We start from the raw sequence: 12,082 nt of genomic DNA on the forward strand, positions 1-12,082 counted from the left end.
CGGTCTCTCTTGTCCCTCTCCTCTTCCTCCTCCCCCCTCTTCTCCCCCCTCTTCTCCTCCTCTCATCTCTAGTCCCTCTTCTCTTCATCCTTCCTCCCCTCCTTCTCCTCTTTCCTCTTTTATGTCCCTCCTACCTCCTCTTCCTCCTCCTCCTCCTTCTCCTTCTCCTCTCTCACCCGGTCTCTCTTGTCCCTCTTCTCTTCCTCCTCCCCCCTCTTCTCCCCCCTCTTCTCCTCCTCTCATCTCTAGTCCCTCTTCTCTTCATCCTTCCTCCCCTCCTTCTCCTCTTTCCTCTTTTATGTCCCTCCTACCTCCTCTTCCTCCTCCTCCACCTCCTCCTGCTCCTCCTGTTCTCCCTGCAGTTTTGGGTACAGCTAACCCTGCTCCCATCCTCCTGCATCCGGCTAACCTGACCAGCCAGGTAGGTTCTGACAGGAACAGGTGAGAGTGGAGGGAACGGACAGATGTTTATTCTGCTTCGTCCTTAAAGACGCTGATCAATGATGAAGATTTCAGAGCAATTCAGGATGAATTCATAGAACTAAATCATTAAATACAATTTGCTTTTTAAGACGTGAAGTGACCGTATTCAAAGTATAACAATAATAATGATAATTAGTGTATTTCTAATGTAACAAAGTGTTTAACATGAGAAATAAGATCTTAACCTGCTGGTACCAGTGGAAAGCTACGATTACTGAGATGTGAATGATCTATATCATTCCAGCCTACAATCATATCTGAAGGTTCACTTAACACCTTCTCTGACCAGTCCCCAAAGCAGTTTATCTTTGAAGCCGTAGGAGATGATACAACAAAAATGCGCCTGTTCCATCAGCAAGGGTCCAGTGAAAGTAGTCCAGTAAATAGTTGGTCCACAGCAAGTCTTTTATCCATAAAAAAACCTGGTTCAGTTAATAATTAAAGGTTCAAGATTTTAAGGTTCATCCAATTAATAAACAAATGAAGTCAGAAAAAAATTCCAAAACCAACAATATGTTCAGATAAACAGAAGATTTCTTTCTAAAGATGAATGACATGAAACATTTTTGATGATAAAAACTGGTCAGCTGTAACTGATTAAAGTCAACAGGTGAACATGGTCCCGTTTCCCAACTCTTTCCTATAACGGAAGAATGTGTTATTGTATGTGTGAGCTGGTGGGCAGATGTCACCACAGCAGCTTGTTGTTTCACATCTGTTGTGTGTTTGTGTCTGCAGGCCAGCGCTGTGCAGGTTTTTCAGCTCCCTGATGGCCGATTTCTGGTCCCTTTAGAATACCTGTAAGTAAAGAGGAATCCTGATCAATGTTTAGTATCAGCAGCTGAGCTTCTGTTTGTATGTCCACACTGTCTTCCTGCTGCAAAAAATGTGTGTGTCCCTGCAGGATGCCAGTGCACGACGCCCGCCCCGCTGCAGCCACCCCGAGCCCCTGCTGCTCACAGTAAGTTTCCTCTGGATGCTTTCACTCCAAATCGTCTTCACTTTACTCCTGATCTGTCAGTGGATCAGGTTTCTGCCTTTTTGTCTCAATATTTCTCTTAAAAATACTTTTTTAAAAACAAGTCACCATGGAAACACCTGAGCTCTGCTCTGACTGTTTTTTCTTCTGTTTTGTGGCTGCAGGAAGAGAAAGCGCGTGAATGAGGAGGAGCCGCCATACATCAAGAAGCCACCCAACGCCTTCTTGCTCTTCTTGAAGGAGCAGAGGGCGGCTGTGGTGGCTGAGCTTGGCATCACCGGCAGCGCGGCCGTGAACACCATCTTGGGGGAGAGAGTAAGTAAATGTGATCCGCTAAGAATCCCGTCTTGATGCTGGTTTCTGTTCCGAGAGACTGACAGTGTTTTGTGGTGTGTCCACAGTGGAGGGCCTTGTCTACTGAGCAGCAGGGAAAGTATTTCCAGGAGGCCAATTTGTTGAGGCGCCAGCATGAACTGCAACACCCCCAATGGTCCAGCATGGACAACTATGTACGTACACTGTGCTCAGACATGATCACCTCACTGCACTGATGCTGATTTCCTATAATCGGATATCAGAGAAAAAACCTAATGTGTCTTTTTCTGTGTTTTTAGGGCCAGAGGAGGAAGAGGAGGCGCCAGAGGGGCACAGCTACCAGCAGCTCTGGAGGTAACATAAGACTTGTGTGGATCACAGCATGTGATCATGTGATGAAAACAAGGTGACATGTGACCACACTGAGTCATATTTGACTGGATTAGATCCCAGATTGTTAGAGCATCGTTTTTGAACCACAGAGAGACACAAACTGAAGATTTCAGAACATTGTTTAGCACCGTGGAGGAGAAATCAGCTGATTTAGACTTTAAGATGAAGGTCACAGTCAGGCTTAGAATTAAAATCTCTCTCCGTGCAGAAGCCGCTTCTCTTCTTGTAGTTCAGCAGGCTGATGGTGTTTTTCTGTATCTGCATTGCAGCTTCCTCTTCTCAGCCCCAGACGGGTCTGCAGGGGTCACCTTCCCCCTCACCTGCCTCTGATGTCTGAGGTAAGCCCCGCCTCCTGGTTGATCCTGTTGGGTCCTCCACTGGTGCACCACCTTCAGCCCAGACAGACTCCACCTATTCAGAATTTTATGGAAATTTTTGGCCCTAAAATCCTTAAAGATGGTTGATCAGTTAGTACTGTTACTGGCAGGAAGCTTGGAGTCATTCTTGACCGGGATTTGTCTTTTAGTTCTCACATCAAACACATCTATAGAGTAGCTTCATTTCCATTATATCATCAAAATAAGCATCCTGTCCTGAAGTGATGCTGAAAATCTGGTCCACACATTTCATCTCATCTGGTTTGGACTACTGTAACACCATCTTAACTGGATCCCCAAACAACTCCCTTAAAATCCTTCAGCTGATCCAAAATGTTGCTGCCAGATTACTGACAAGAAAGAGCACATTTCTCCTGAGTTAGCCTCTCCACACTGGCTCTCTGTGACATTTATCTCAAACATGTGATTGTTTCTTATTTCCCATCATTCCCAAAAGATCGTCAGACTTGTGGTACCGAGAATTTCTGAAACTAGAAATGGGTGGCAGGACTTTTAAGTTTTCAGCCCGCTCTCTGTCTGTCTGGGGACGAAAGGCTGAAACACTTTCTGTTTTTGAGACAAAACTAAAAGTTGACCTCTTTGAAAAAAGCTAATGAGTCATTTATTTATTATCATGATGTTATTCATGTTTCTTCTCTCTTGTAGGCGTACGAGTGGCCGTCTTCCAGCTTGGTCCCAGAGGGTTGACCAGAAGCTCTGGGAGACTGAGATGACATCAGAGCCACTTCAAGTTTAACATTTAAATGATGTTAAACTTTTGTATATAGTTCATTTTGTTGTTTGATGTTGTGTTGTTTTCTTTGTACATGTAAATAGTTGTGAAGTTTAAAATTACATAATTGTTTTTTATATATCATCCCTGTGCAGTGTGGACCAACCACCTGCAGAGCAGCCACCTCACGCCTCCACCTGTAGCCACCACCATCGGCTGAACACCGGCCTCCACCTGCAGCCACCACCATCGGCTGAACACCGGCCTCCACCTGCAGCCACCACCATCGGCTGATCACCTGTCTCCACCTACAGCCACCACCATCGGCTGAACACCAGCCTCCCGCCTCCACCTACAGCCACCACCATCGGCTGAACACCAGCGTCCCGTCTCCACCTGCAGCCACCACCATCGGCTTAACACCGGCCTCCACCTGCAGCCACCACCATCGGCTGATCACCTGTCTCCACCTACAGCCACCACCATCGGCTGAACACCAGCCTCCCGCCTCCACCTACAGCCACCACCATTGGCTGAACGCCGGCCTCCACCTGCAGCCACCGCCATCGGCTGAACACCAGTCTCCACCTACAGCCACCACCATCGGCTGAACACCAGCCTCCCGCCTCCACCTACAGCCACCACCATCGGCTGAACGCCGGCCTCCACCTGCAGCCACCACCATCGGCTGAACACCAGTCTCCACCTGCAGCCATCACCATCAGCTGCACACTGGCCTCCCGCCTCCACCTGCAGCCACCACCATCGGCTGAACACCGGTCTCCCGCCTCCACCTGCAGCCACCACCATCAGCTGCACACTGGCCTCCCGCCTCCACCTGCAGCCACCACCATCGGCTGCACACCGGCCTCCCGCCTCCACCTGCAGCCACCACCATCGGCTGCACACCGGCCTCCCGCCTCCACCTGTTGCCACCACCATCGGCTAAACACCAGCCTCCCGCCTCCATCTGTAGCCACCACCATCGGCTGCACACTGGCCTCCCGCCTCCACCTGTAGCCACCACCATCGGCGGAACACTGGCCTCCACCTGTAGCCACAACCATCGGCTAAACACTGGCCTCCACCTGTAGCCACCACCATCGGCTGAACACCGGCCTCCCGGCCCCACCTGCAGCCACCATCATCGGCTCAACACCAGCCTCCCGCCTCCATCTGTAGCCACCACCATCGGCTGCACACTGGCCTCCCGCCTCCACCTGTAGCCACCACCATCGGCGGAACACTGGCCTCCACCTGTAGCCACAACCATCGGCTAAACACTGGCCTCCACCTGTAGCCACCACCATCGGCTGAACACCGGCCTCCCGGCCCCACCTGCAGCCACCATCATCGGCTCAACACCGGCCTCTGGCCTCCATCTGCAGCCACCACCATCGGCTCAACACCGGCCTCCGGCCTCCATCTGCAGCCACCACCATCGGCTCAACACTGGCCTCCGGCCTCCATCTGCAGCCACCACCATCGGCTGAACATTGGCCTACGGCCTCCACCTGCAGGCACCACCATCACCATCACCATCATTTGGAAGAAGATCACCTGCAGGAACCACCACCTTCTTCTTCCAACACAGAACTGTACAAAAGTCTTGAGCCACTCCTTTTTCTGTCCTTTCCATCTCCAACGTTGACCTTGTCTTGAGCAGGAGTTTCTGTTGCTTAAGACAAGTTCAGCTTTCCTGAAACATTTAAAGCTGTCACTTTTCTACTGTCCTCTAAAATCAGGTGTCCAGGCTTTCTGAAGGTCTGGAGCTTTTCTTAGACGTTGGCTGCTTTTTAACTTATTTTCAATCCAGTTCTTGGACCTGAATGATTTAAGAGGAATGTGTTTGTTTTATTTATGTGTTTGTTTGTTCATATTTATGTGTGTTTGCCTCTTAACACTGACCTCTGAATCATTCAGGTGTATAAAGGCTCCTAACTTAAAGGATGAACCAGTGTCATGTTGACACAACCAGAAAACTTGAAACCCATTTTAAATTGGATCTATAGGCTCTTTGTTAGCCGTCTGCCACAAACATATTATTATTATTCGTTTAGATTTCTTTTTTATTTATGTTTGACAGACATGAAAAGTAGTATTTTGACCCAACAATTTGATTCCCAAAGAGTTATCAGCTGAAAACCTGGCATATCCCAGTATGGTATCCACCAAGTCACTGGTTCAGATGGTGTGAACGTCTCCTCTTCTTTCATTCTCAGTTTGTCCAGTTTAGTTGAGGACACCCTGTCCACCATGCTGAGACGTGGTTTTATTGCTGTACATTCTCGGCTGTTTGGCTGTTTTGTCCTTGGTGAAGCAGTTTCTGTCTGAGAGTGATGATGAAGGTTTGAAATGAACCAGGATGTCTTGTTCGGAGAAGATCCTGAGTTACTCAGACACTCCTGCCACTTATGGGGTGACAACTTTCTTCCTTCTGTCCTCTTTTCTCTGTTCAAGATGACTTTCCAGAATTTTTAGCTGATTTAATTTAAGTCCAGTTTGGATTAACGGGTTTGAAGTGCTTCCTTAATATGGTTTTGTTTCTGAAGTTTTCCCTCCGTCCTCGTAGGAACATTTTCAGCCTGGTGGAGTGAGGTTCTGATGATGGACAGTTTGTGTTCTCGTGGGTGGAGTAAGTCAAAATCTGAGTCCTGGTCTGTCTGGGTTGCTGGTAAACATCAGTGTTTTGGACTGTGCGGTCACGTTGAGGACGATGGAAACCACAACACTGAAGATCACCAGACATCCCCACACCAGGATCTAGTTTTTGACTCACACCACCTACTGGATCACAAACTGTCTGTCGAAGATGGAGGAAAACTTAACAAAACCACATCAAGGAAGCCATTTAAACCTGTTTTTATTCAAACTGAACTTCATCAAATTGGCTAAATTTCTGGAAACAACACAAACAGAGAACACAGAAAGAACAGGAGGAAGAATATTGTTCCAGATCTGACAGGAGGGACCGAACATCACTTTCAGAAGGGGGCGCGTCACCCGACGGACAAAACATCCAAACACAAGCTGAGTTGCGTCATGTCCCAGCATGGTGGACAGTGTGTCCTCAACTAAACTGGACAAGTTGAGAATCAAGTGGAGAAGTTCACATATCTGAACATGTGCTCAGTTCAAAACTATACAGCATCTGATATCCAGCAAAGAGCCAATAGTGGAGCTGAAACAGGGATAAAAGGCCGAGGTATGCCAGATGACGGCAGAACTGGACTGAAAATCAGTGGTAACAGGTCTGATGGAGGAATGAATCCTCCCCAGAGCCTGGATGTAATCATTGTTGAAGAAATGTAGAATCATGTTAACAGAAGAGAACAAAAAGCAGCCAACGTGTTTCAGTAAATCTCTGCTTGTTTTCTGACCTTTTTCTGCCTCCTTTTTTTTTTTTTGGAGTGGCTCCAGACTTTTGCACAGAACTGTGCAAAAGGTAAGAATCAACCTTCCATGGTAACTTTTGTATATTTAACAAGTCATTTCTGTGTCACGTGAGTAAACTGTGCAATACTCTTTTCTTTTCCCGGTGCCGGGGGTTCCCCGGTGCCTGAGACGTCCTGACTGAGGAGGACATTGTGTCAAAGACTCAAGGTAAACAGAGGACGTGTCCCTCATGTTCAGAGAAGATAGAAGGTCTTTAGTTTCTATAATTTAATTATTAATTTTTTTTTTTTTTTCTCTTTAGTGAGTTTGTCTCTTCAGTCTCGACCTGCAGCCACCACCATCGGCTTAACACCGGCCTCCCGCCTCCATCTGCAGCCACCACCATCACCATCATCTGGAAGAAGATCACCTGCAGGAACCACCACCTTCTTCTTCCAACACAGTACTGTACAAAAGTCTTGAGCCACTCCTTTTTCTGTCCTTTCCATCTCCAACGTTGACCTTGTCTTGAGCAGGAGTTTCTGTTGCTTAAGACAAGTTCAACTTTTCTGAAACATTTAAAGCTGTCACTTTTCTACTGTCCTCTATAATCAGGTGTCCAGGCTTTCTGAAGGTCTGGAGCTTTTCTTAGACGTTGGCTGCTTTTTAACTTATTTTCTGCCTCTTTTTTTTTGTTTTTGTTTTTTTGGAGTGGCTCCAGACTTTTGTACAGAACTGTGCAAAAGGTAAGAATCAACCTTCCATCCTTGTGATGGACACACAACATCAAATGTTCTTCATGGTAACTTTTGTATATTTAACAAGTCATTTCTGTGCCATGTGAGTAAACTGTGCAATACTCTTTTCTTTTCCCGGTGCCGGGGTTCCCCGGTGCCTGAGACATCCTGACTGAGGAGGACATTGTGTCAAAGACTCAAGGTAAACAGAGGACGTGTCCCTCATGTTCAGAGAAGATAGAAGGTCTTTAGTTTTTGTAATTTAATTATTCAAATTTTTTTTTTTTTTTTTCTTCAGCGAATCCTTCAGGTTTCCAGCTCAAACCGTTACAGTCTCCATCTTTAACCTCCTTGATGAATCTCCAGAAACGCACCTATAGCCTCCACCTTCTGCCACCAGCCTCCAGGTAAATTTCACCTTCAGTCTCCACCCACATCCTCTGCCATCCACCTTCAGAAAATTTAAGTGATCCATTGTCTGTACATGCTTATTCAACTGTAGGGTCATGGTGGGGGGGCTGGAGCCTCTCCCAGCAGTTACCAGACAAGAGGCAGGGTCCACCTTGGACAGGTCACCAGTCCATCGCAGGGCCAACACACAGAGACAACAACCACTCAGAAGCCAGAGTAGCTGGAGAGAAGCCTCACAAGCACGGGGACAACATGCACACTCCACACAGAAAGGCTCCAGCCGAGCTTCGAACCAGGAACCTTCTTGCTGGGAGGCCACAGTGCTAACCCCCACACCTCCATGCAGCCCATCTTCCAACTTACACTGTTAGAAACAAATCTACAGATTGAACCGCCACCTGAATCGTCTCCATGGTAACATCCTCTCTTCAGCTCCATCTCATCTTCCATGTAGCTCCATTAACTTGAGGTATTTTTATGTTCCTCTGTACCTGCAGCCTGGCTGATAAAGTCCTCCACCTTCTGCTTGGACACTCAGGATCTTTATTGTCTTCAGTTTAAAATGACACAGCTCCACCTGCAGTCTCTGCCATCCACCTGCACAGCATCCACCTCCAGGAAGAAAAATCCACCTTCCAACTCTACCTGCAACCTCTGGCATTAAGAAAGAAACTAAATCCATCTTTAGCCTCCACCTTCAGGCATCACCCTCCAGGTAAAATTCACCTTTATCCTCCACCTGCAGACTCTACCATCCACCCTCAGTAAAACCACCTCCATCTCTTCATGAACTTTTTAACTTACACTGTTGAAAACACATCTTCTACAGACTGAACCTCCACCTGAATGGTCTCCATGGTTACATCCTCTCTTCAGCTCCAGCCTCCATCATCTTCTGTCTTTGTACATGAAGCTCCACCTGCAGTCTCTGCTGTCAACCTGCAAAGCATCCACATCCAGGAAGAGAAATCCACCTTCAACCTCCACCTGCTGCTTTTACCATCCACCTCCAGAAACATCCAGCCTCACCTCCTCCTGCAGTCTCCTCCTCCATCTCCAGCTGAGGGAGGTGTTGATGACAGAAAGCTTCATGTGAGGGAAATGTTCCTGTTTAAATGAGCCTTTCTTTGAACTGATCGTTTCTCTTCCTGTGACCTTTTCACTGACTGATTTGTTCAACCACCGACACACTGCCGTCCTTCTTTGGTTGATTCCATCTTTGTTTAATTTCAGGACGACTTCAGGAAGTTCATCAGTGATCGGGCAGACGATGGTCAAGTCCATGCAGAGTCAACTGAAGAGCACTTCCTCAGAGCCCATCATGAAGAAGGTGCTGAGTCAGATGTGTTTTTAAAAAGGTAAAGAAAATAGATGGATCCAGTATTCTCAACCCAAACAAACCTTTGGTTTTTGAATGCATGTCGTTCTTCACTGGGATTTTCCTCCAGACCCAGCTGGACTTCACAGACATCCAGATCAGGCAGCAGATCAAGAAGAGCCATTCTTCCACAACTGTGCATCCCATTATTCCTGCTTCTGTTCCTCCACCTCCACAATCAGGACCAACATCCCCCATCCTTCCTCCGACTGGGAGCGCTCCTTCACACGGACTTCTTCACTGGACTTGAAGCTCAAACTGTTCTAATAAAACGAAACTTCCTGAATTTGAATTGTTAAAAAATTTCTGCTCATTCCACAAGTGTTATCATGAAAGAGAAACCTTAAGAACTGAGATGTTCATCATTTTGTGGGATTTTAATGCATTTAAATCTGTCTGATTAAATGTTTCTGCTGTGGCTGTAAAATCTGAAAGTGATCAATTGTTTTTTATATTTGGGTGGAAACAAGTGTGTAAAGCAGGAGATGTTACTTCACACCTGCAGAGGAAACAATCTGTTATAGAGTTTAATGTTATGTCAATATTATAGTTCTTATTTGTAAAAGAAATTTTGTATTAAGAATATATCTGTAGGAGCTTTTCACCTCTTGATAGTAATTATTCAGCTTCGTTGGGTAATTCAATTTAGGTTCTTTTTGATATTTGTTTTAAGAAAATATTTTGATTTTTATTTAATTATCAGCCATTTGAGGGGATACATTTATAAATATGGTGTCAGCTATGGCGTCTGCAACTGGGCCAGGAACATCAGAAGCTCTGGCCATGCTCCATGGAGAGGGAGCTTGTCAGGAACATGAATGACTTCGATGAGAGTCATCCATCACTTTGCTGCTTTGAAAGAATCTTAGTTTTTAATAGTTAATATTTTTAAGGCAATAGGCTAATCTCTTCATTTTTGTTCATGTTTACAAAGCTATATGTATATACACAAATGTATATCTTATCAGATTTGTGAATTCTGCTCTCCTTTTGTGACTGTAAATAGCCGCCTTCTTTCATAAACAAGTTGCAAGATGTGAAAATTCACACTGAATACTTTTTTAAATAAACTTTTTGTTTATGACTCATATCAAGTCCCCTCTTCTTAATGAATGGTAAAGCACATAACTTTCAATGTTCAAGGGTATTGGAGGGTAATGTGTATGATAAATATATCATAAAGATACTGGCATGTCCACCGTGGTGTTTGAAGGACGACAGAATGTTGCTCCATTCTCGTTTCTCCTGGACTGACGGAGCCCAATAAGCCTGCAAGCTGCTTTCACGACGATGCGCCGTCACAGACGTGATCTGGCGTGTCTGCAGCCCGGCGAGTTTCTGTTGCCACGGTTACCAACTAGCGTTAAAACAACAATTTACAACAATAAGGCTATTTGACCGGAACTTCTTTTATAGGTGTCCATATGGTCACCCTACAGCCAAATAAGAATCGAGTATTTACCCAGACCATTCATGTTTTCATCACACAAAACAACTAAATGATGTCCCAAATACAAAACGGACTTAATCTTCCAAGGTTGCGCCCTCCTCTGGCATATGAAGGTCGCAGAAAGAAGTACAATGAAGGGGCTTGATCTTCAGCCTACATGATGGTTATTGCATTGATTATTTAATATAAAAATGGAACAGATCTGGAAAGTTACTATATATATATATATATATATATATATATATATATATATATATATATATATATATATATATACACATACACATATATATGTAGTATATTTTATGTGTTAACAATAAACGTGTCATTATTTTTCATCAATACGCGATACTACTAAAATGTTTCCAAACCAATGCAAAAAAAAGCTGGCCCGTTATAGCTTACGTGGTGTATGTACGTCACTTGAGGTGCAGATTAATCTGTGCAAACCTACGCATATTTTTCTTGTATTAGGAGTTACCACTAATGTGAAAAGTCCGCTGAGACCGTTGAGGAAACGGTAACTACCGCTACAGAAACGGCAAGTGCCATTGCAGGAACAGTAATTGCCGTTGTAGCGAGTGGCTGGCCTGGATCTTAGCATTTCTCCATTTCTCTCTCTCTCCCCGCCCCCACCCTCTGCTAGTAGCTGTTGAGAACAACTGCACAAAACTGACGTTACTCCATCTGCGATCGACTAGTTTTGCCTCACGTCAGGTCCCGGATGTGTGGCACAAAAGTTTGAATTTCAGATCTGAATTTGAATTTCAGATCTGAATTTTTCAAATACAAAAGTTGCAACTTTACCACAATACACATAAAAAAAACAAAGATTCAATATCAAATATGGTCATTTGGATTCAGTTTTTTAAAGCAATTATTCAAACAGGCATATTCAGATTCAAATATAAAGAATTCAGATTCGCTCCCCAGTGGCACAAAGCTTATCCCATAGATGTGCCTTTCCCTGAATGCGCGACTGACTCCGCCTTTTTTCCTGCGGGCGGGGTAGAGGTAACAGATCCTGACGGGGAAACACTCCTCGTATGGCGAGTGAAAGCTGACACTGATTCCCTGCCTAAGGAGACTGACGTGTTACGTGTGCGTGTGATTAGCAAGGTTACACCCACCAACGCCTGGATAACGTCGCCCCCCAATGAACGTCTGGATAACGTCGCCCCCAATGAACGTCTGGATAACGTCGCCCCCCCAATGAACGTCTGGATAACGTCGCCCCCAATGAACGTCTGGATAACGTCGCCCCCCCATGAACGTCTGAATAACTTCGTCCCGTGGGCCGAGCGTCGTTATCATGTTGTTGATTGATCCCAATCAAGAGTACGCCGTTTTTTAGGTATGGTATTAAATGTATGTTAAGTATAAATAAAGTAGTTGTTTCAAGTTTAATAACTGTTTTCTGAAAACAATGACATTTTGATCGCTACTCTGCT

At 45.4% G+C, this 12,082-nt stretch overlaps 1 protein-coding gene and 1 long non-coding RNA gene across 4 annotated transcripts; one reads left to right on the forward strand and one right to left on the reverse strand.

Annotated features, from left to right (window-relative positions):
- The first annotated feature begins 322 nt into the window (after nt 1–322).
- On the forward strand, nt 323–2,194 carry LOC121649034 (transcription factor 7-like 1-C). The gene is made up of 7 exons (XM_041999565.1): nt 323–421; nt 1,222–1,283; nt 1,388–1,444; nt 1,627–1,777; nt 1,864–1,971; nt 2,077–2,131; nt 2,184–2,194. The coding sequence occupies exons 3-7, from the start codon at nt 1,389–1,391 to the stop codon at nt 2,192–2,194; spliced, it is 381 nt and encodes a 126-aa protein (XP_041855499.1). The 5' UTR covers nt 323–421; nt 1,222–1,283; nt 1,388.
- Nucleotides 2,195–3,759: 1,565 nt separating this feature from the next.
- Nucleotides 3,760–4,660, reverse strand: LOC121648477. Of its 3 annotated transcripts, none has more exons than XR_006011983.1 (4): nt 4,575–4,660; nt 4,332–4,456; nt 4,119–4,250; nt 3,760–3,868 (listed from the first exon to the last, which is right to left on the reverse strand). It is a non-coding gene; the product is annotated as an uncharacterized LOC121648477 (long non-coding RNA). The 3 variants fall into 3 exon arrangements; XR_006011984.1 differs by having other exon boundaries at nt 4,538–4,620; XR_006011985.1 differs by lacking the exon at nt 4,332–4,456 and having other exon boundaries at nt 4,119–4,206; nt 4,619–4,659.
- Between the last annotated feature and the right edge of the window lie 7,422 nt (nt 4,661–12,082).

This window comes from Melanotaenia boesemani, chromosome 11, assembly GCF_017639745.1.
Source record: "Melanotaenia boesemani isolate fMelBoe1 chromosome 11, fMelBoe1.pri, whole genome shotgun sequence".
NCBI classification, from domain to species: domain Eukaryota; kingdom Metazoa; phylum Chordata; class Actinopteri; order Atheriniformes; family Melanotaeniidae; genus Melanotaenia; species Melanotaenia boesemani.